Source organism: Salvelinus alpinus, chromosome 1 (genome assembly GCF_045679555.1).
Source record: "Salvelinus alpinus chromosome 1, SLU_Salpinus.1, whole genome shotgun sequence".
Classification (NCBI taxonomy): Eukaryota; Metazoa; Chordata; class Actinopteri; order Salmoniformes; family Salmonidae; genus Salvelinus; species Salvelinus alpinus.
This window is the reverse complement of record NC_092086.1, coordinates 70,843,066-70,867,525: the sequence shown is the minus strand read 5'-3', so window position 1 is coordinate 70,867,525 and position 24,460 is coordinate 70,843,066. Positions and strand designations below refer to the sequence as shown.

Here is a 24,460-nt window from a genome sequence, read left to right as displayed (position 1 = left end):
GAAGCACAGATATTGTAAGTTGTTGTATAAATACACAATAGGCCTATCTGATACAAAGTATTCCATGAATGTTGTTGTGCTTTTAAATGGTTGAAAGCATAGTGATAACACATTGAGACTTCAACTAACTTCTGGCTGTCTTTTTGTATGGGTGAATAAAGGTTGAAGTCTCATTGATCAACATCTCAACCCAATATGATCAAAATATCCACGTTGAAATTACATGGTGTGCCCAGTGGGCCATTCTGGTAGGAAAATGAGCATATTGTTTTTATGCGGATTTTAGAATATGAAAATCGCATGAAAATCTGTCACCAATTGGATGGAAACATAGCTAGTGACTGCAATGGGTTTAGGCGAGGTAGCCAGAGAATGTGCATGGATTCTCATTGAAGGCTGGCCTGGTACAACTTGATCAACGTGTTTCTCTCCCTTGGTGTCAACTTTTACGCATTAAAATTGGCAGAGGGAATATGATGTTGCAAGCAATGAAATACTAAGGAGAGCTCAGTGTCCAATGACATCTTAAAGAGTAGAATACCTTTTGAATATTAACTATTTTGATGTTCTGGGCAACCAATGGACCATCGGAAAAGGCCGGGCATGCTAATGTCAAATTGACAGCTGCGGAATTGGAATTCAGCAACAGCATTGAGCCAGCAGGAGGAATGGGTTCGGTTCTGGCTACAATGTTGCGCAGCTGTAACCTAACCCTTGCTGTCGCTACTTCGCTTTAAACATGAATATCAAAGACTGAAGTAACTTTGAAATTAAAGAATATATGCAGAACATTTAGCCGTACTTGGATACTAAATAGGAAGGAACCGCTGAGAAACGATCGAAGAAGAGTCAAAGAGCAAGGAGAACGATGTACCGAGCGTTTTCTTTCCCAATGACAGCGGAGCGCAGACGGAATAAGGAGCGCATTGAGGCGAGTTTGGCCGGTATATGTGAGTTGGAGCTGCTGAAACAGAGCCAGGAATGCCTAGTGCTCAGCGCCCTCTCCATCGGGGACTCTGTCCCAGGACGCCCGGCATGGGGCAACCTCCAGCCGACCCGACCTTCTCCCGACACAGCCAACTGTGCGCTGGAGGACTTGAGTTATAGGCGCCAGCCGGTAAGACTTTCGTATTGTACTTAAAATTGCATATTAAATCGATAAGAAAACATTTTCGTATCGATCTAATTCATAGCTTCTAGTTGGACATTTTTTTAAAATCAATTTGGTATTACTGCATGGTTATGCTTTTCGTGCTCTTGGAATGAAATTGGGTCATAACCTAGGGTGTATCTGTGCTGAATAACGGTACCATCACAAATGTAGACCCGACACCCCCATAGAGTGTGCTCAGAGCGCGCGTGACCATTTAAGGCAAACTTGGTGTATTCAGTGCTTGTGTTTTTTCATTCCATTGTCTATTGACGCTGTTTCGAAAAATATGTTCACCTGGCTATATATTCTATATCAAGTCTTGTTTTGAAAAGGTCGGACCGTGCCCACCATCATACTGTAGCATCGACCCTGAAGGTTGTTTATAGTTTCGGGATAATCTTACTGTCCACCATTGGTTGGGACACCTGTCAATTATTTATCTAGCCTACTCGGTAATAATCCTATGATGAACTATAATATCTCCATATCTTTTATTGTGTTTTACAATTCTTATTTATTTATCTGATTATTATTTATTTAGGCCTATTGCAGGTTATCTCCTGGCTGCTTTTTTTTAAGAGACATTGGCCGAATTCAATGAATTACCTAGGCTTAATTAGGTATGCCTAAAACATATGTTAAAATATTTTTAGAAGTTAAGATATTTGTGCAGTCATTGCACAGGCAGTTGTTCATTGACCAAGCAATGTTGCCTGGCTACCCAGACTCCTTGCTCTGGAAAAACACTGCCATGCCCATGGATATTAGTTTCTTCTCAGCAATAAGTCTTGATCTGACTACCTTCCCTACCCTTCACCGAATGAGAACACATTCGGGGCCATCTGATTGGTCCAGAAACTGATGGGTTGGGCCAGAGCCAGAACACATGTAGGTAAAGTGGCAGTTTGAAAATGATCCTTGCTATCAAGGATCCTTGGGACATCCCTACCCCATTGAAGTTGAAATGTAAAATGGTTAAGGTTAGGGTTTAGGGTAGGGACTTCCCAAAGATTCCGGATAGCATTGACCGTTAGAAAATTCGTAATTAGCTTTGATACTCTGATTGGTTAGAGACGATCCAATCGCTGATGACTTTGTACAAGCACCTCTTGCCCCTTGTCACCACAATAGTGTTGGGAAGATCAGCTCTTTTTACTGACTCTGATATTTTCGACTCGTTCAGACAAAATAATAAATCTTTCGACTCATTTCGTTCATTTGAGTCAGTAATGCCCAGAGCATTACTGGGACCCCCACAGGACCCCCTACCGGCCAACGATGAACTGAAAACTCGAAAACTGAAAAAGTCTACAAGCCTCTCGTTCACATGTCCTTCACCATAGGGGGCTTATTGGAGCTGTCATTTGTGACTGAGACTTGTAAACGTGGGCTTTAAACTATTTACATTTGATTACTAGTCATACAACAAATATACTTTTTTTAGACATTTGAAATGAGGTCTGGTTGTGGCCACAACCGGACTAGATTGTGAACGGCTCTTGGCGGAGTGCATTGCTTGTCTGCCATGAGGGTGATAAGCACAATATTGTCCGTGGACTTCAGCCACCCAAATGGTTCGTTCTCGAGTTCCAGTTTGTTGAGCAGAGGCTGTGTATGTTTTGGTTCCACAAAGCTGTGTCTATAATAACATTCAATATTCAAATAATTGCATTAATTCTTGCACCATGCGATCAACTGTCAGTCTTTTTCTTCTCTCTGCTGCCTGCAGCATGATCTATTTTCCGATCATGCAGGTCAAATGAACAAATCGTTCATGAACTGCACATCAATACATCACAAACGACTTCAATGGATTGCAGTCTCAGACTAAATAAAGTATGTAGCAAATGACGGAGCAGCGGAAGAATTTGCTGTGAGTTGTCAGGCTACAAGTGCTGTACTTGATGCAAGTGTTGCTATCGCCTCATCGTGGTCTTGGGTGGTCTCCATAAAGCATGGATTACAATAGCATTGGTAAACAAACAAGACAGGACAACATGTTGCAATTTTGCATCATGGATCATTTTCTCCATGGATTAAATTGGTGATATGGGGATAACCTGGACATGGCTTAGAAAATTTGCTACGGGCTACTAAAATAAGAACCATACATTTTATGTTAAAAACAATTTACTTGCCCCGGCAATGAACTATCTCGCTGCCTATAAATAGCATCTTAAAAATTGCCTCCAGCATCAAGCGAGAAATTGTATGTGAATGTAATCTGAAATGGTTTCCTTGCCTTGTAGCTTTCCATCTAATATAGACTGAAAAACGACACGCATGACTTGCACACAACCCCTATATAGAGGTCACTTTAAATCTCTGTCTCTCTCAGTCGCTTCAGGCCACAGTGTGAAAAATAGCCACGAATATTGGAATATTGATAGGCCTATTGTTGGGCCGTTGCTCTTGTGTTGTTCGTTTTGCATCGCTCGGTGCCCCGGGTGGTCGAGGTTTGCGCGTTTTAGACCATTCCATTCGTCCACCCAGCGAGTCATGCAACACGAACTCGCTCAATGATCACCTTGTGGGCAATTTGGTTAGGCGCTAATGCTTGAAATATTTTTGAATGATTGTCTTTGTGGGTTTTAAACAATAAATCCTTCAAAATGTTCATTATGTGGACTATCCAGTATGACTATCTGATGATTTTATATGACTATTTCTACATAAAAGAAAGATATAGGGCCATGCCGTTTCGGAGCCCAGATTAAGCCTAATCCTAAAAAGCATGTTCACTGGAGATTCTCAATTTTAAGTCATTTTTGTCCAATGCTTAATCTGCGCAGCACAAGTTATTCCTGGCCCACAATCACTATTTCTCCAAATGCTTTCCTACATGTTACAAATTCATCATTGGGAGCAGATCTCCAATGGAGGAGGGATTTATTAAATTACGTATAGGTCAATCAATAGGGAATAAGGATTTTGCCATCTGACCTCCTCCCCACACAAAGGGCTGTGCATCCCAAATGGCACCTTATTTGCTATATAGTGCACTAATTATGACCAGAACATATGGGGCTCTGGTCAAAAGTAGAATGTAAGGCATAGGGTGTTATTTGGGACACATCCAAGCTGACCCATTGCAGATAGCCTGCTCTAAGACCAGACCTCACATCTGCCTGATTCATAACCAAACAGTGCTTGATTCTCCTTCTGTAGTTGGATAAAGATAAGGCAATAACCAGGCCAGGTGTAAGGGACTGCTGTGTGTTTGTGTGTGTGTGTGTGTTTGTTTGTGTGACTGTGTGTGTGGGCGTGTGTCTGTGTGTGTCACAGGAGAAAGTTGAGTGTGTGTGAGGAAGGTGCTGCCATGTGGTTAAGGTTGGAGGTGTGTGTGTGCGTGCCACGTGCATATGAGTTTGTGTGTGCGTGTGCGTGTGTATTTGTGCGTGAGCAGACCCTCCAGGTCTATTCCTGAGGCAGTGGTGCTGACAGCCATCTGACAACAGACAACAGCTGGGAAATCACATACGGTCCCCATTTCAGAGGAAAAGTGTGTGTTTGTGTGTGTGCTTAAAAGAGAAAACGGATGAATGTGTGTGTGTGTGTGTGTGTATATGGAGGGGGGATTGGAGGACAGATTGTCTGTATTGTATTTGTGATATCTAATCAGTGCTGCTATGTGATATCAATGTATGTGTGGGAATGTTATTCAAATAATATGTTTGTGTGTGTGCGTGTGTGTGGGCGCACGCGTGTGTGTGAATGTGCATGTGTTTGTCCTTCCATTAGCAGGCTGTACTGTAAGCCCCCCCATGGAGCCTCTTGCAGCTGTGTGGCCATGTGTCACCGGAGCTTCTCATATTGTGACACTCACACTCTACTCTAATGTTTAATGTGTGTGTGTGGGTGGGTGTGTGTGTTTGCGTAGCCTGTGTGTGTTTTGTGTGTGTTTCATGCCTAGCTGTGTTGGGTAAACATTGTGGAGTGTCAGGCGAGTGTGTGTACAGAATCAAAGCAGTAGAGAGAGAGAGAGAGAGAGAGAGAGAGAGAGAGAGAGAGAGAGTGAGAGAGAGAGAGAGAGAGAAGAGGGGTTGTTGTCACTTCTCTCTTGTTGTGGGGTCTCTAGACACACTCTGGGGTGAAGTTTCCCCTAGGTACACATCTAGGATCAGATTCCCCTCCCCAATCCTAAAGATAACCATTAGTGTCTAGGGACAACTTCACCCTACTCCCTCTACACACAGTTCCAGGGATGAGGGCAGTGGGTAGAAGCTCCAAACCACTGACGTAGGGTCAGATCTTTTTCCATTCCCTAATGGTTTGTATAAGGGAGTAATCTGATCCCAGATCTATGGCTAATGACAACCTTGACCTCGAACCCCCCACCATCTCCAACCTCCTGAAAAGAACCCCCGTGTTGGCTTGAGGTGAAAATACGTGCAACACAATTATGGATCTCCTCCACCATCACCACCCCCTAGCTCCACGGAGGCCGACTACCAACCTCAGTACCCAGCTTCAGGGCTCCCTGCTAGGCTTCGCTGAGCAGCAGGCTGCCTTCCCTCCCCTGCTGGGAGTTGGAGGATCCAGCAGGGGCATAATTAGCCGTACTCAGTGCTGAGAGAAGCTGTTAGCGGTTGTTAGCGGTGAACCGCGATGCAGGCTGTTAATAATTGATGGGAACAAAAGGTTTAATTGCACAGGAATCCTGCCTGAAGAGAGACATAAGCGGAAGCCGGGATGAGGAGTGTGTGTGGACTCGAATGGAGCATGCTTGTGGGTGTATTGTAGCTGGGTAGAACGGGATAGGAAGTTGTAATGTATTGTAGTGCTGGTGTCTGTCTGTTAGGGTGAGTGTTTATTTTGGGAGTGTGAAAGGGAGAAAAGGGGATAGGAAAGGGCAGAATAATTGATTAAGGAAGATGGAGATGCTTGTGGAGATTGATTTAGTGTTGCTCTAAGGGGATTGCTGTGTGACTTGCCTTCAATCTCTCTCACTCAGTCGCTCCTCCGAACTCTCTCTTTCTCTCCTTCTTTCTCTCTCAATTCAATTTCAATTTAAGAGGCTTTATTGGCATGGGAAACGTATGTCTCCTTTTTTCTCTCCTGTCCTTTTCCTCTCATTTTCTTTTTCTCTTTTTCTCTCCCTCTCTATCCCACTTATAGAGAAGGCACCTCACTTTGTTGCTGTGACAACGCTAGGGGTGTTACATCATTGGGTTTACCTAACAAGCTTAAGGCTCTGTCCCAAATGGCATCCTATTCCCTTTATAGTGCACTACTTTTGACCAGGGCCTATAGGGAATATGGTGCCATTTGGGATGCACAGTTAGAGTTGATTTTACTTTGGGTGCTTCCAGCAGGCCCTCTGGGGGCCCCTGTCATCAGCAAACACAAACACACCACTGTGATTTGACCTGTCAGAGGGCCCTGCACAAAGGCAGCGTGGCCTCCCGCGTACTCACACACACTACACTTCTCCACACCGCACCACACCACAGCACACTGCACAGTGTGAGGGCTTCTGTTTGAACTGGACGGTTTTGTGCACTCCAGTGTGGTTTGTATGCACGTGCGTGTGATTGAGCGAGAGTGTGTGAGTGCGGGTGTGTGCACACTATTGAACAACTCACAAAGCAAAAAAGTCTATACAGTTAAGCACAATGTGACTTCATTCAGCTGCACCACTCTGGAAACTCTGTGTGCACGTCCCCAATGGTACCATATTCCCTATATAGTCCACCCCGTTTGACCAGGGCCCATAGTAACCCAGCAATATAATACTTTATTAAAGGATAAACCCACTCCAAAACTATATTTTGGTATTTGTTTTCATTAGTCCACACACTGTTGATACAGTCCCAAAATGTTTTGGTTGTCAGCAGTCAAGTTTTAAAGATATTTTACATTCAAGAAGCAATGTGTCACTTGCCACATCATCATGATGATGCCAAACGCATCATATGATGGGGGACTAGAGGACTATGGGAAGGTTCGAGGCCCTCAGGAGAGGTACTGGGAGTTAGGCTAGACTCCCAGAACTTGCAGGAAGAATGGTTTAATCACTTTTTAAAGATGGCTTGAATCATTTAGACTAGGGAGATTAAATGTGTGGGAGGTAGGGGAGGGGGAGAGAAAGACGCTTTACTGTAACTCAAGGCAATTGCTGTTTATTAATATGTTTTAGATTACGAGCCTTTTCAGCGTTAATAATGATGGTTTTGGGAAACAAAGGTTCTAACGTTGAACTTAGCTTTAAGATTATTTTGGGAAACCGGGCCCAAAGCTACTTACAGGCCCAATTAGGGTTAAGTGCTTTGCTCAAGAGCACATTGACAGATTTTTTTACGCACAGTCGGCTAAGGGATTTGAACCAGCAACTTTTCGGTTATTAAACAAATGCTCTTAACCGCTAGAATACCGCCACCTTGTGTGTGTGCGGTGCGTGCGAGAATTACCTGGGTTAATGTCATGCATGCGCTGGATAAGGACCTGTGTGTGGGTTTAGGAGCGACTCATGTGAGACCGCGTCGGTTCAATAGGCACTTGCTTCCTTTATACACACACATACACCTCACAGCCTCTGTGTGTAATCCCTAAGATCAAACTTCTATAAACCCTATACAGGTCAAACTACAAAGGCTCTGGTCCAACGTATATCCTCGGATTAACACTCCAAGTGCACCAGTCAACTCCACTTCCAATCCAATCCATTTAGTTCACATGGAGAATAGGGAAGTGTTCCCAAGCTCTAGCAGGCTTTTGTTCCAGCCCAGAACTATCTGTCGTAGTACTAAATCAAATCAAAATGTGCCAAATACAACAGTGAAATGCTTACTTACGAGCCCCTAACCGACAATGCAGTTTAAATTAATTAAGTAATTAAAAAGGAGCAGTAAAAAATACAATATATACAGGGGGGGTGCCGGTACATAGTCAATGTGCGGGGGCACCGGTTAGTTGAGGTAGTATGTACATGTAGGTAGAGTTAATTAAAGTGACTATGCATAGATGACAACAGAGAGTTGCAGTGGTGTGGAGAGGGGAGGGGGGCAATGTGAATAGTCTGGGTAGCCATTTGACTAGATGTTCAGGAGTCTTATGGCTTGGGGGTAGAAGCTGTTTAGAAGCCTCTTGGACCTAGACCTGGCGCTCCGGTACCGCTTGCTGTGTGGTAGCAGAGAGAACAGTCTATGACTAGGGTGGCTGGAGTCTGACAATTTTCAGGGCCTTCCTCTGACACTGCCTGGTATAGAGCTCCTGGATGGCAGGAAGCTTGGCCCCAGCGATCTATTGGGCCGTATGCACTACCCTCTGTAGTGCTTTGCGGTCGGAGGCTGAGCAGTTGCCATACCAGGCAGTGATGCAACCAGTCAGGATGCTCTCGATGGTGCAGCTCTAGAACCTTTTGAGGAGCTCAGGACCCATACCAAATCTTTTCAGTCTCCTGAGGGGGAATAGGTTTTGTCGTGCCCACTTCACGACTTTCATGGTGTGCTTGGACCATGTTAGTTTGTTGGTGATGTGGATACCAAGGAACTTCACATGATGTGGATACCAAGGAACTTGGATACCAAGGAAGCTCTTAACCTGCTCTACTGCAGCCCCGTCGATGAGAATGGGGGTGTGCTCCGTCCTCTTTTTCCTGTAGTCCACAATCATCTCCTTTGTCTTGATCACGTTGAGGGAGAGTTGTTCCTTCTATCTAGGTGGGAAAGGGCAGTGTGGAGTGCAATAGAGACTTCATCATCTGTCGATCTGTTGGGGCGGTATGCAAATTGGAGTGGGTCTAGGGTTTCTGGGATGATGGTGTTGATGTGAGCCATGACCAGCCTTTCAAAGCACTTCGTGGCTACAGACAAAGAGTTCCCTTTGTAGTCTGTAATGGTTGACAGGCCCTGCCACATCCGACGAGCGTCAGAGCCGGTGTAGTACGACTCGATCTTAGTCCTGTATTGAAGCTTTGCCTGTTTGATGGTTCGTCGGAGGGCATAGCGGGATTTCTTATCAGCTTCCGGGCTAGAGACCCTCTCCTTGAAAGTGGCAGCTCTAGCCTTTAGCGCAGTGCGGATGCTGCCTCTAATCCATGGTTTCTGGTTGGGGTATGTACGTATGGTCACTGTGGGGACGACGTCATTGATGCACTTATTGATGAAGTCAATGACAGATGTGGTGTACTCCTCAATGCTATTGGAGGAATCGCGGAACGTATTCCAGTCTGTGCTAGCAAAACAGTCCTGTAGCTTAGCATCTGCTTCATCTGACCACTTTTTTATTGATCTAGTCACTGGTGCTTCCTGCTTTAATTTTTGCTTGTAAGCAGGAATCAGGAGGATGTAATTATGGTCAGATTTGCCAAATGGAGGGCAAGTGAGAGCTTTGTATGCATCTCTGTGTGTTGAGTATAGGGGGTCCAGAGATATTTTCCCTCTGGTTGCACATTTAACATGTTGATAGAAATTTGGTAAAACTGATTTAAGTTTCCCTGCATTAAAGTCCCCGGCTACTCGGAGCACCGCCTCTGGGTGAGCGTTTTATTTTTTGCTTATGGCGGAATGCAGCTCTTTCAATGCTTTCTTGGTGCCAGCCTCTGACTGTGGTGGTATGTAAACAGCTACTAAGAATATAGATGAGAACTCTCTCCGTAGGTAATGTGGTCTGCAGCTTATCATGAGAAACTCTACCTCAGGCGAGCAATGGCTCGAAACTTCCTTAGATATCGTGCACCACCTGTTGTTTACAAAAATACCGCCTCCCCTTGTCTTACCAGAGGCCGCTGTTCTATCCTGCCGGTACATCGTATAACCAGCCAGCTGTATGTTGATATTGTCGTCGTTCAGCCACGACTCTGTGAAGCATAAGATGTTACAGTTTTTAATGTCCCGTTGGTAGTTTAATCTTCCCAATAACTCATCCATTTTATTGTCCAAAGATTACATGTTTGCGAGCAGAATTGAGGGGTGTGGGGGTTTATTCGATCGCCTCCGACTCCTCAGAAGGCAGCTCTTTCTCCGCCTCCTCTTCACGCAGATCACTGGGGTCGGGGCCTGTTCCCGAGGGAGCAGTATGTCCTCCGCCTCGGGCTCGTCAGAGTTGTGAAAGAAGACAAAGGATTCTGCTAGTCCGTGGTGAGTAATCGCAGTCCTCATGTCCAGAAGTTATTTTTGGTCATAAGAGACGGTAGCGGCAACATTATGTACAAAAATAGTACAAAAATAAGTTACAAACAACGTAGATAAACAAAAAAACACAATCGGTTGGGGGCACGTAAAACATCTGCCTTCTGCTCCGGCGTCATTACTACCCTGATAACCCTCAAATTAGTTAGTGTTCATTTATCACCCTCTCTAACTTTTGTGTTGATCAATCACCCTCTCTAACATCTTTACCCTCCCACTTATTTTCCCTCCTTCTCCTCCTCCTCCACCTCAGCAGTTAGAGTTCCTCTGAGCACAAAACCTGACTCAGTCTTACTAGAGAGAGAAATGGGGGAGGGGGTAGTGAGAGACTTACATCCCAGGGTGGTATGTTTACATCCCTTGTTCCCCCCCTCTTCCCTGAGGTGGTTGGACCACCCCTGCCCCTGACTGGAGTGGCGGGGCCTGCTCCTTGTCCGATGAGTCGCTCCACTGTGGAACACTGGAGGGGAGAGAGGAAGGGGGAAGGGAGAGGCCAATAGGGCTATAGGAAGGGCTATAGGAAGGGGGTGACAGTTTTGGAGCTGACATTTTGTCAGAGTGATTGACACATGGATTTAACAGAAAAAAACGAATTTGTGATGAAAAGATGCATCTCTCTATTTCATGCTGTCTTGATCTCTCTCTCTCTCTCCCTCTCTCTCTCTCTCTTTCAATTGAATTCAAAAAACCTTATTGATAAAGAAAGTTAGAGCACTTACATTGTCAAAGCAAACATAAAACAAGGATGGTTGAGTAAGACAGGAAGATCTTTCTCTCTTATCTGTTTCTCCTTCTCTCTATTTACATCTCTCTCTCTCCCCAACTCTTCCTCTCCTCCTCCATTTCAGCCTCTACCCTTTCCTCTTGCCCTTCTTTCCAGTAAGTTCGCCATGTTTTGCTGGATGGATCAGCATGTCTGTGTTTTCACCCCACAGCTCCCCTGCTTTTATATGGTACTTTTTACTAGGTGAGAAATACCTGATTCAAACAGGGATGCCCAGTTCGTTCTCAGCTGCACTGTGGAAACCTTTCCCGCTTCATCAGATGTTTGGCTCCCCCGCGAGTCTAACAGCTGTGTGTGTGTCGTGTGTGTTGGGTTGTAAAATGTGTGCAAGTGTGGGTTTGCATTTGACATGTACAATATGTGCAGGTGTGTGCTGTCAGTGTCAGCTTGTATGCCCACATACACCTGACATCAGCATAATTCCCAGATTCCCCCTCTCTTTCTCCTCTGTATAAAATATGGCACATTATCTCTGCCATTTTACCCAGCAGGCTCTTCTGCTTTCTCAGCTGGTGGAACCATGTCGATGTTATGAGCCAGCAGTGTGTGTGTGTGTGTGTGTGTGTGTGTGTGTGTGTGTGTGTGTGTGTGTGTGTGTGTGTGTGTGTGTGTGTGTGTGTGTGTGTGTGTGTGTGTGTGTGTGTGTGTGTGTGTGTGTGTGTGTGTGTGTGTGTGTGTGTGTGTGTGTGTGTGATTCAGCAGTGATTAAAACCTTGCTCCCACTACCTTCTCTAGGACATTCATAGAAAAAGTAAGTCATCTCCCAATGCTGAATTTGTATTTTTATCCCTCACCTGAACCAACAAGATGTGTATAAGCTGTCTTTCAGAACAATCCTAATGGTTGAAAAGCTATATATTAACTGATTAGAACAAGTTAAGTGCTAGAAATTCAGCTCTTTACTGTTCAATGTGTATATGGACGGTTTTAGATTTTGTCTCAGATCATGGTAAGCATGTAAGGTTGGAGAAATCAGCTGACTCTGTACACATATAGGGTTGAGTTGTGTCCCTCATTTGCCCTCTATCTACCCCCCTCTCTCTTTTTCTCTCTTTCTCTCTCTCGCTTCCCTGCCATGGGCATTTCGGTAAATGGACGCTCGATTGGTTGATTGATTATGCAATTTATTTATTGATTGAGTAAGAGATGCTCAAGGTCTGCCTCCTATAATGCTTCACTAAGAGATTTGCGTGTGGTTGTCTTGTATTTTCTGCCCCCCTCTCTCCCTCTACCCCCTCTCCCTCTTCTCTCTCTGGTTCTCTCTCTCTCTCTCCTTCTGTCTGTAATATATTTGGTACTGCTGTGCCGCTCATGGGGCGAAGGCTGAGGCCTGTTGTTTTGACAGTTTTAACCTCCTCCAAAGCCGATGCTGTTCCCATCCTTCACCAACCATTTGTTTGAGAGATTTGGCAGAGGCTTTGTGTGTGTGTGTGTGCATGCGCAACCGTGTGTGTATATCCTTGTATCTCAGTGTATATCTGCCTGTGGGGGGGGGATGACGTGTTACTCTTCCACTGTTTAGTTCATTAAAACATATATTGTCACATAGGTGCAGTGACATGTTGTTTTACAGGGTCAGCCGTAGTAGTACAGCGCCCCTGGAGCAAATTATGGTTAGGTGCCTTGCTCAAGGGCCCATCAACAGATCTTTTCACCTTGTTGGCTCGGGTATTTAAACCAGCGACCTTTCGGTTACTGGCCCAACACTCTAACCGCTAGGCTAGCTGCCGCGTGTTGTAATAGCAGTCTGCAAATGTGAAGGTTGTTTGCGATCTGGCATTGTCTCTGGCTTTGTTTCTGACCCTGGGAGATGAGACTGTGTGTAGAACATCCAAATACAGTCTCTAACCCTGATTTTATTTCTCTCTTTGTGTTCCAGAGCAGTCTACAGTGTAGTCCGTGGGGTCTGATGGCATCTCTGGAGCAGCAGGTTGGAGAGCTGAGGGTTAATACAGCGGATAACGCAGTGGAGCCCCCGACTGACGTGGTGGACAATCGGCCCCGCTCAGGTAACATAACACTACACAAATTGGACCCTTGAGTATGGTTGCAAAATTCCCAGGTTTTCCAGATATCACGGTTTCAAGATTCCTGGAATCAACAGGGAATAAGCAGGAAATCTGGGAATCCACCAACTGGGATTTCTGGAAAACCTGTGATGGTAAAGTTACCAGAATTATGCTAACTTTTCGGTAAGCCATTTGTTCAATCTATCATCTTTCTGCTAAACAAAACATAGCCATTGTCGGTAGTATGACAGAAAGTGTAAATTATGTGATCTACTATGTGTAACGGGGGTGGTTGCGTGATGAGTATCCTTACCCAAGACCAGAAGACTTGTCTTAGCTCCTATAAGCTAAACTACAGGACTGTTTTACTATCACAGCCTGGAACATGTTCCGGGATTCTTCCGATGGCAATGAGCAGTACACCACATCAGTCACTGGCTTTATAAATAAGTGCATCGAGAACGTTGTCCCCACAGTGACTGTACGTACGTACCCCAACCAGAAGCCATGGATTACAGGCAACATTCACACTGAGCTAAAGGGCAGAGCTTACAAGAAATCCTGCTATGCCCTGCGACGAACCATCAAACAGGCAAAGTGTCAATACAGGGCTGACAGGGCACTCACGTCCGTTGCCATGAAGTGCTTTGAAAGGCACTTGGTGTCCACATCACCAACAAACTAGAATGGTCCAAACACACCAAGACAGTCGTGAAGAGGGCACGACAAAGCCTATTCCCCCTCAGGAAACGAAAAAGATTTTGCATGGGTCCTGAGATCATCAAAAGGTTCTACAGCTGCAACATCGAGAGCATCCTGACTGGTTGCATCACTGCCTGGTATGGCAATTGCTCGGCCTCCGACTGCAAGGCACTACAGAGGGTAGTGCGTACGGCCCAGTACATCACTGGGGCTAAGCTGCCTGCCATCCAGGAACTCTACACCAGGCGGTGTCAGAGGAAGGACCTAAAAATTGTCAAAGACCCCAGCCACCCCAGTCATAGACTGTTCTCTCTACTACCGCATGGCATGCGATACTGGAGTGCCAAGTCTAGGACAAAAAGGCTTCTCCACAGTTTTTACCCCCAAGCCATAAGACTCCTGAACAGGTCATCAAATGGCTACCCGGACTATCTGCATTGTGCCCCCCCCCCCCCCCCCACCCCTCTTTACGCTGCTGCTACTCTCTGTTTATCATATATGCACAGTCACTTTAACTATACATTCATGTACATACTACCTCAATTGGCCCGACCACCCAGTGCTCCGCACATTGGCTAACCGGGCTATCTACATTGTGTCCCACCACCCGCCAACCCCTCTTTACGCTACTGCTACTCTCTGGTCATCATATATGCATAGTCACTTTAACCATATCTACATGTACATACTACCTCAATCAGCCTGACTAACCGGTGTCTGTATGTAGCCTCGCTACTGTATATAGCCTGTCTTTTTACTGTTGTTTTATTTCTTTACCTACCTATTGTTCACCTAATACCTTTTTTGCACTATTGGTTAGAGCCTGTAAGTAAGCATTTCACTACACCTGTTGTATTCGGGGGACGTGACAAATAAACTTTGATTTGATAAGCTAATGCCTAGGCTTTAGCTCAGTGGGCTAACACAGTCTTGTAGTGAGCAGGACACCCAGCTTCCAACCCAGTCTGTCACATATGCATGGTAGTTAAGAAAATTGTATTTTATGAAGTCATTGTAATCAAGGTACTATTCACACATAGCGGGGATAGGCCTAACCATGAGCCTGCTCTAGTTCCATGCCTCCATGCTCTAGTTCCATCTGAGTACGTCACCATCTGATGCTGAGGCAGAAAGAGAGATTACCAAGGCCCATCTAGTTTCTGTCCTTGGCTCAGAGGCTGACATCATTATATGAGGTGGTTTGGTACCCTGGCAGCCACAAAAGCAGGCAGACACGTCTGCTCCATTTTAGAATGGTAACTTAAATTACTCCACAGTGGGCCTATTACTGCTCCATATAGCTATCTCACCCCTATCTCACCTCACTCTTACTGTATAGTACTGTATATTTCACAATAGTCCTTTTGGAGCAGTGGCGGTCGGGAGGACGTTAACAATTTTTCTGCCCATGGCCTTATTTCTATTACAGCATATTGGTTGACTGTCATTCATATTCCATTCACCCAGCTCAATGTAACATTGATTGGTTTTAGCTACGACATGAAACTCAAATGTTCCATTTACCCATCCTGCGGTTACTACAACCTAGACTATGAATGACATTTTGCAACTTAGGTGCACAGGTAGCGAGAAATTTGAGTATTCAAGGTGACAGACAGTGAGTGACACATTCAATACCGCCTTGCACACTCTTGCCTGCATCTAGCTGATCTAGGGTGTGATAATTAGTCAAAAGTTGCAAACTAGAGTTTCTATTGGACAAATTCAGGTATGTTTATCCCCGTTTCGTTCAGTTTGCTTCCGTTTAAGAACGTTTTTCAACAGAATCGGCGGTATGAATACACCCATGATCAAACGCAAACACAATTCACTATCACAGTGGCCACATACAAACATCATGATCACTTTGATCATTGTAGCTATAATCCTTCTCGCATTTATGCGCTCTCCTCCTCTCATCTTTTCCCTTTTCCCTGGCTCAGCTGTCTGTAACCAGGTGAAAAAACCTTTCCAAGCCAAACCTCATATCATAACTGCTAACTGCTACACAGCCTACATCATTATCACCATTATTAGCTAAAGTCATAGTCAACATAGCTACTCGTAGTAAACCCGCTACCATCATGCAGTACAGTCAGTAAGCAGTGTTAGCAGTTACATGGGTGAGCCCCGGGTGGCAATAAATTAATAAAACCAAAAGCTTACCTTGACTTGGAAGAGTTCCAGTGTTGGCTAGCCATAGCCAGCTAGCTAGCATCCCTCTCTGTTTGAGACGGGTGTTTGAGTAGGCTAAACTAGCTAGCTGCATTTGCTAGCTAAGTAGGAGAAACCAAAATTGAAAAACAAATGGACAAAATCTTTATCTCTCTCTTGGTTCTCCTTCATTTAGGAAGAAATTCATTTGTGAAAGTGAAAAAAACATACAACAAAATATATCTCTCTCCCTCTCTTTCTCTTTTGAAGAAATTAATTTGTTCAAAACTGTTCAACTATTGTCTTTCTCTCTCTTTGAGTCAGCTATTCACCACATTGTATGCACTGCAGTGCTAGCTAACTGTAGCTTATGCTTTCAGTACTAGATTCATTTTCTTATCCTTGGATTGGGTGGACACCATAATCAGTTCATGCTGCAAGAGCTCTGATAGGTTGGAGGACGTCCTCCGGAAGTTGTCATAATTACTGTGTAAGTCTATGGAAGGGCGTGAGGACTATGAGCCAGAGGAGGACGGAAACTAGCTGTCCTCCGGCTACACCATGGTGCTACCCTACAGAATGCTGCTGAGGCTACTGTAGACCTTCATTGCAAAACAATGTGTTTTAATCTATTATTTGGTGATGTGAGTGTATTTAGTATAGTTTAATCTATAAAGGATAACTTTTTCAATATTTCACTATTTTTATTTTTATGAAATTCACTGAGGACGATGGTTCTCCCCTTCCTCCTCTGAGAAGCCTCCACTGAGATTGAGGGACTGTCTAGGGCTGCGTTGCTTGTGTTCTTTGTGAATCAAAGCAGGAAACAGTTCCAAAGCCCACATTAAGTTGATAAATGCATTCAGTTTTCCGAGGGAGCATTTTTGCTGAGAGTTTAAAATGACTTGTCTTGAAGAGCTGTAAGCCATCCAACGAAAATGTACTTCCAGCTCCCCGAAGATGCCAGGAGTATAATATCCAAGGCTAATATTGGGTCAATTACCTCAGAGTATGCACAGCCGGCTGGCGATTTGGAGATTGAGGATGGCACATTGAAAAACGCTTTGAGAAGCCTTGAAAGTTTCAAAAAGGAAACATTGAGAGGCATCAAATGCCTTGAGGAATGAATAAATGACTAACATGCCGTTCACTTTCAACATGGAAAAACATTGGGATACAAGGCCACAGTATATCTGCTAACAGTCCTGTCTTCATAACTGAATGTTCATCAGCTATAGTCACATAAAAATGAATGCTGTGTAAGTCTTTGGAGTGGGATTACTCTTTTGATCAAGACCTGACTACCAGCTCAACTCTCTTTTGTCGTTATTTTCGGGACCCACATTTTAATCTTGAGAAAGACAATAATAAACAAAAAAGGAAAAGCTCACTAAAAAGATTACAATTCAATCTAGAGAGAGGCCAATATAAGAGGGACCCACCCGCCTACAGCTGACAAAGTTTCAAAAGTGGTAGATACAAGTGAAAATGGCAGGTTCTTTCTTTTCAAATCAGTTAGTGTTCCGGTTCATAAGAAAAGTAAACAATACACTGTATGCATACCCAAGAACTGTAGAAACAACCATCCACAGGAACTACAGACTGTTGCACTTGCATGCCAGTATTCCCAAATCGTCATTTGGCTGAGACGTGAGTGTTATTGGTCCTGTGTGGCTTAGTTGGTAAGAGCATGGAGGTAGCAAAGTTAAGGTTGTGTTGGTTACTTTCCCGCAGGGACCTCAGCCACATACGAAATATGTATGCGTTCACTGTACTGTAAGTCGCTTCAGATAAAAACATCTGTTAATAAATGGTATACATGTGTTTGCAGGATTCTATGAGCTGAGTGAGCGCCTGTCTCCTATGGGTCTGTCTGATTCCTCTGGGTTTGGAGAGCTCTCCCCCAGCACTGCCCGAGCCATCCGCATGGTCTACGCCAACGACAGGCCCAAATCAGCCGGTAAGTGACTACACACGCACACACACACCAGTGGACGCTGCTGAGGGGAGGACGGCTCATAATAAATGGCTGGAATGGAGCAAATGGAATAGCATCAAACACATGTTTGATATAGTTGATACTATTCCGCGTCAGCCATTACCACAAGCCCGTCCTCCCCAATTAAGGTGGCACCAACCTCCTGTGACAAACACACCATGCAAATGCAGTACAATCAATATAGCCTACAGGCATACCTAAGCGAAGAATTCAATGGATTTTATTCATGTTTTTTATTCAGTTTCAATAACGTCACAGTTGTTCAGCAGATGCATTTACCCAGATATAGAGCAATATCCATTTATGTTCTTGGCCATCTGTTTGGTTAGGTCAGACCACATAGTTACTAAATGTATATTAGTCCACATAGACAGTGCAAGATGGCAACAATGACGCCAACAATGATGCCAAGCTGGCACTAAGTCCCCCACAGAGCAGCGGCCAGCAGAAGCACATTAGAGCCAGACGCCATCAGACTCAATCAGCGCTCCCAAATAGCCCAGACTATAACGAGTTCTGGACGCGCGGCAAAACAAACACAAACCCATTTCGTTTGGGATGCATTAAGCGAAGGACCTATACTAATGGATTTTCTTCTACTTGAGTTCCCCTCCGTAATTGGCTCCTAGCTATTAGATTAAGAAGATGTGCTCCTAAAGATAGAAATGTTTAAGTTGTATAGTATTGCATTGTACTTTTATTTTCTGGACAATACACTCCAAAATCAAAGTTTGCCAGATGTTTTGTCAAGAAACCAGGCATGGGATGTGGACATATCTGTATCTTGGCATGAGACTACTTTTGAGGTCTGAACAAACTTTGGTTTTGGAGTGTAATGTCCATTTAAAATCAATCTCTGCATCCCACATGGCATCCTATTTCCAATATAGTACATTAAATAGGGAATAGGGTACTATTTGGGACACAGTGTTTTGTATAAGGGACTTGTGAAAAAGGGGACATCTTGTGCCCAGTGACATAGATAAACGAGGGGACTGGTTGTGCTGGTGGAGGGGTGAAAAGGAGAGTCTGGTTGTTCTGGCTTTGATGTGTAATTGCATCAGTGGACTGTCCTGTCGGGATTATGTAGAGGCCTTGATTATAGTCATGGGATTTAGACGTGGCCGCCGTGTGTATACTCAGTCGGAGAGAGAAAACAGAAAGAGAAAAAGACCCACTGTACCATGTTAGAGACACACACACACACAAGGCCAGACATAAATCAGGATACAGGAGACAGTGATATGTTAAAGTGCAGGTTAGTTGGTCTGGCCTTGGCTGTGGCTAGCTGACGTTAAAGGAATGCTTCCCAGTGGGATACAGGCAGACTAGCTTAGGGAAGACAGAGGTTGTGTCCCAAAATGGCACGCTATACCCTTTATAGTGCACTACTTTTGGGGCACAGACATACTTTAGTTTGACATAGAGTTGAGTAGAGCCCCGGTGGCCGACCTCAGCTGTTTATTCTATCTGTGTGTGAGGATGATTCAAAAGAACACTGTGTCTGCGCTGCTACAGGCTCTGGTGAAAAGTAGTGCACTCATTAAGTGATAATGCCCTAGAAGACGTGGTTTGGAGGATATATTGGCACGGGTGTTGTTAGGCCTGGGATGAAGTTGAGGGCATTTTATACAACAGTATACCAACATATTAAAATAATGATTGATGTATTTTCATTAAAAACTTCATTTTGATGAATTTATTCATACTATTTTCTTCCTTCCATGAGACATAGTCACCAACACAATTCAGGGATGCTACCCAAGGCGGCTGGTCATTTTGGTTCGATTGGCATTGCTGCCAAGCCATCTGGTTGGTCATTCTATTGGCATCGTTGCCAGCCAAGCCGACTGCTCATTAGTTCTATGCGTTCTATGCCAAGCTAGCCTAGGCCCTAGCTATCTAAGCTAAATGGCTATACCAGATTAAAAAAAGAAGAGAAAACATAACTTTCATTTGAACTGATTTTAATCAATGAAACAATACCGTCACTTTGTTATCCCCGCAGCTGAGCTACCTAGCAAGTTATTGTATGTTACTATGACAACCAGACCAACTTGTTGTTTGTCTTGTCCGTACACTTCCTATGATGAGGTGGAGATCGCAAATCAAAATGTGAACAATGTTGCAAAGGTCAGGGAGGCAGTCAGCAAGGTTTATGCACATTTCCGCTGTTGAAAAACAAATGTTAGGCTTAAAGAAAGGGGAAATAATGTCCAGATGCTTTTTTTTTTTTTTTTTTACAGTGGATGAGCTCATTCAGTTGCCTGGATGGGCTCATAGGACAGTAGATTGCGCAGTGAAATGGAACAGTAAATCGGCATTTCACCATCATAGCCAGTGGTAGTTGTGAAATAGACACCGTCTGGAATGCGGTTTTAACCAATCAGCATCCAGGATTAGACCCACCCGTTGTATAAATAGGGAATACATGCCGTAAAGAGGTCAATCAAACACGACCACAACAATGGAATTGCCATGGAAACGTGTGGGGGGAAAATCCTGAATCTCCTCGTTGTCCCCCCCCCCCACCAAAATTAACCAACATTAAGGCTATTGTTTATATGTTTATTTCACCAATCAACTGCAGTGCAGTTAAAAACGACTTGGACTACCAACACCAATTTCTGTATGCTAGCTATGCTACCAGCTTATTCGAACAGGAGTTAGCATAGCAGTCACTTCTTCTAAACCTGAAAAGGTTATTCTAAATGTTAGGAAGCGAAAACAGCTAAATATTATATCCAAATCGGACTTTAGTTACCACATTGTGGACCTGCTACAGTCAACCATGACTGATTTGACTGGTATCCAGAGTTGTTGAATGTGCGCCAATCCGGTGTCCTTCTTCTACACCCCACGGTCTGCGTTCCATCGACCTCTTTACCGCATCTATGGGGTGCCTTTTAGAACACAGCCTGTGTTCTGTCTGTAACCGTTGGCCACAATAAGCAGTGTCCGGTGTTTTTGCAGCTGTGTGTATTGTACTCACAGCTAGGGCTACGTCCATGGTCCCTGGTGTATGTTTGCTCATTCACATTAGTGGGTTTGTTTACCTACTTCCCACGACCTACCCCGTTTTTAAAAAAGGGTTCCAAAAAGGTTATTCAGCGGTCCCCACTGGAGAACCCTTTTTTGGTTCCAGGTAGAACCCGTTTTGGTTCTAGGGAGATCGCAATCGACCGGTTGGTGACGACTATGGGGACACTCGAAGAACCCTTTTAGGTTGTAGATAGCACCTTTTTTCCCCGAAGAGTGTAAATTGAATTTAATTAAATACATTTTATTAATCCCATGAGGGGAAATTGGATTTGTCACCAGCAAGACACATACAGCAACAACATACACATGCATACATTGGATACACATAGACAGAGCACTGATGGCTGGTGAAACAAGCACAACCCATGACATCCTTAGAGTCATTGTATTAGTCCCGTGAATTAGGCAGCACCCATGTTTTGCAAAATAGTGACACATTTGGTCAAATTCATCTGGGATAAGGGTTAAGTCTCAGTTGTGGTTAGAAACATTTGTTTACCTGCAGGGTTACAACAACATTTTAGAGGGTTTAGGTGGGTCAGGTGAAAACCACAGACAAAGCAGATTTATTTTACAGATGCTCTCGTTCCTTTCCATAGTCCGCCAACAACCATTGATTTGTGCGTTTTTGTTAGTGATTACAAAATCACGCTTCAGACACACCCTTAGCCTATGTCTGTGGGGTTCTCTCTATTGCTGTGTCACTATCCCAAATCTGAGGTTGTCCATTATGTTTGTGTCTGATTCTAACCGTGTTACTGGTTCTGTTTTCCAGGGGAATTCTTTGTGGCCAATCGGGACAGACAGCCAGAATCCGGGTCCCGCCCCACAGTCCCCCGCTCGTTCTCAGCCCCCTACCCCTCCCTGGAGGGCATCGCCGAAGGGGCTAGCGAAGGGGAGGGGGAAGACGAGGCCTGGCCCTGGGACACCAGCGAGGGGCCAGGAGGAGTGCTGGAGCAGAGAGGAGATACGGTGGAGGGGGAACCCACAGAGGAGGACTACCGTCAGGCCCAGCGTGTGGAGACCTACATCCTAGGTTTGATCCAGCGCCGTGCTCTGCCCCTCCGGCCCTGCAAGCCCCGCACCAGCCTGGGTCTGCACGAGGCCCGAACCGCCATCACCGTGGCCCGCCAAAGCAGCGTTTGCCGCAAGGAACCCGATCCTCCGCCAGCCACTGACTCCATCTCTGACCATCACCCCCACTCCAATCCCCACCACGCCACTGCTGCGGTTTCCCCCAGCAGTTACGAGCGTCCCCCTCCACCCTGGGCCTGCCGCAGCCTGGACCAGGAGCCTTATGCAGTCATGGCCCTGCTCCCTGACCCCCCTCACCCTCACCACCAACACCCCCACCCCCACCCTCACTACCCCCAATCCAGGCAGCCCCCCCTGGCCAACACCTGCTCTGCCTCCCTGGACTACCCCTGTGGTGAAGCTCCATCCCAGGACCCTAGCAGCAGCGAGCCCGACTCACCCCAGCACTTCCACAATGGCTACCCGGCACTGCCCCCATCGCGCTTGCCTCCCCCGCCTGACGAGCAGTTGGTCAACGCCCAGTATATCCCTGCCCAACCCTTCCGGGCCACCACCGCCAGGGCCTCTGCACACTCCCACAAGGGGCCCAAACCCAGCCGGGGCACCTATTATCCAGAGAGAGGCTCCCAACAGCAGCCGGCCCCACAGCAGCTGCAGCAGGCCAAGTCTAGAGCCGCTGCCAAGAAGTGTCGCTTCAGCGAAGAGAGGGAGAGGGAAAGGGAGAAGGAGAGAGAGAAAGAAAGGAACAGGGAGAGAGAGAGGGACAGGGAGCGAGAGATGGAGCGGCCGGGAGGCTCCAAGAAGCCAGGAAGACGGGCCTGCAGGTCCCAGTCAGAGAACAGCCTCAATGGGCAGAGGGGGGTCCCTGAGCGCAAGTACAACACGGTGGAGAGAGACGGGGGAGGTTCAGGGAGCAGCCGCGGGAGCCAGTCCAAGGGGAAGAGGCCCCAGCCGGGCAGTGCCGGCTACCGCCGCTGGCGCTCCACCCTGGATCTCAGCCAGGACGAAGCCGAGCAGCCTCCACAGCCAACCCCAATGCCCCCAGCCGACCATGGCTCCAGGCGCATCCGCAAACCCCGGCCCCCACCTTACACCTATGTCAACCCCCTGCCCAATCATCATCCCCACCACCCCAATCTGGAGTACCTGGACCGGGATCGTGCGTACCTGTTTCGGCCCGAGGTGGGCTACACGCACCCGGGGCAGGGTGAGTCTGAGTCGAGTCTGAGTGAAGCCGACACGCCAGCTTCCAGCTCGCTGTCCAGCGATTCAGACGAGAGCGGGGGTCTGGTGTGGCCCCAGCAGCTGCCCCCTCAGCTCTCCTCCCCCCCGTTGCCCTCCGCCCCGGCTGGGGTCCCCCTGCAGCCCAAAGCCTTCATCAAGATCAAGGCCTCACATGCGCTCAAAAAGAAGATCCTGCGCTTCCGCACGGGCTCCCTCAAAATCATGACCACCGTTTAGAGCGCTACCCTGCACCCATGTGGAGAATCAACAGTGGGGATTAAGACACTTTAGTGACACTCGCCATACATGGTTTCCTTTGAGGAGTAGCACTGTCATTTTTGGAGAGCAGCGGATATATAAGACAGCAAACATAACTCAGTGCACTGCCTAACTGTACATGCATACATAGATTATTTAGCTTTCAGTGCAGCCTTCACAGGCCTCAGATCTGCCAACAACTCTCCTGAACACAGAGCTGAGCCTGAGCTCTAAACTCTGATCTCTGATCAGTGCAGCTTTCTGCTGTTGCCTGAGCCCAGCCAGTTGAGGTCTGAGATAATATGATTTGTGGCTTGATTTGATGCTAGTGGTCATTTGAGTAGCTGAAGTGGACACAAAACAGAGAGTACTGTGAGCATGATATGAGCCCTGTGATGTAACCTCTGTGTCTCAGCATCAACGTATCTGTAGCCTAGGTTACATTCCAGGCTGACTACATGGCAGACATTGCATTGCATCAACCAATGGATACATGCCATGTCATCAACTGCATAACGCAGTCAGGCATCAGATTGCTAAATCATAACATATGGTTAACTGATATGTTACACACCTACAGTATCCAGGTGAGGTGTTGTGAGATCCGGCACATGTCTGCAATGTAGCCTGGAAAGCGGCCCTCCTCTACACATGTTCACCTGTGTGGCGTGGCGGACACACTCCTGTATTTATGAATGTAGTCTGTAAATAAAATGAGCTGGGACCATGGAACCTTTAGGGACCACAGCGGTCTTGTCTCTCGACCATCCGCGGTCAATGTGTGTTTTATTACATTTACATTTTACCAACTGGGCAAAAACTGGTTGAATCAATGTTGTTTCCACGTCATTTCAACCCCAGAAAATCTATGTGATGACGTTGAATCAACGTGGAAAACTGATTGGAATTGCAAAAAGTCATCAACGCAAGGGCAGTTTGTATTTCTTTTACTTTGAACCTAAATCCAGT

General features: G+C 45.8%; 1 protein-coding gene across 1 annotated transcript; it reads left to right on the top strand.

Moving 5' to 3' along the window:
• Positions 1 to 738: 738 nt before the first annotated feature.
• LOC139584619 (dapper homolog 3-like) lies at positions 739 to 24,260 on the top strand. The gene is made up of 4 exons (XM_071416673.1): positions 739 to 1,117; positions 12,948 to 13,077; positions 17,765 to 17,893; positions 21,750 to 24,260. Exons 1-4 carry the CDS (start codon positions 869 to 871, stop codon positions 23,468 to 23,470), a joined length of 2,229 nt encoding a protein of 742 aa, XP_071272774.1. The 5' UTR covers positions 739 to 868; the 3' UTR covers positions 23,471 to 24,260.
• The last annotated feature ends 200 nt before the right edge of the window (positions 24,261 to 24,460 follow it).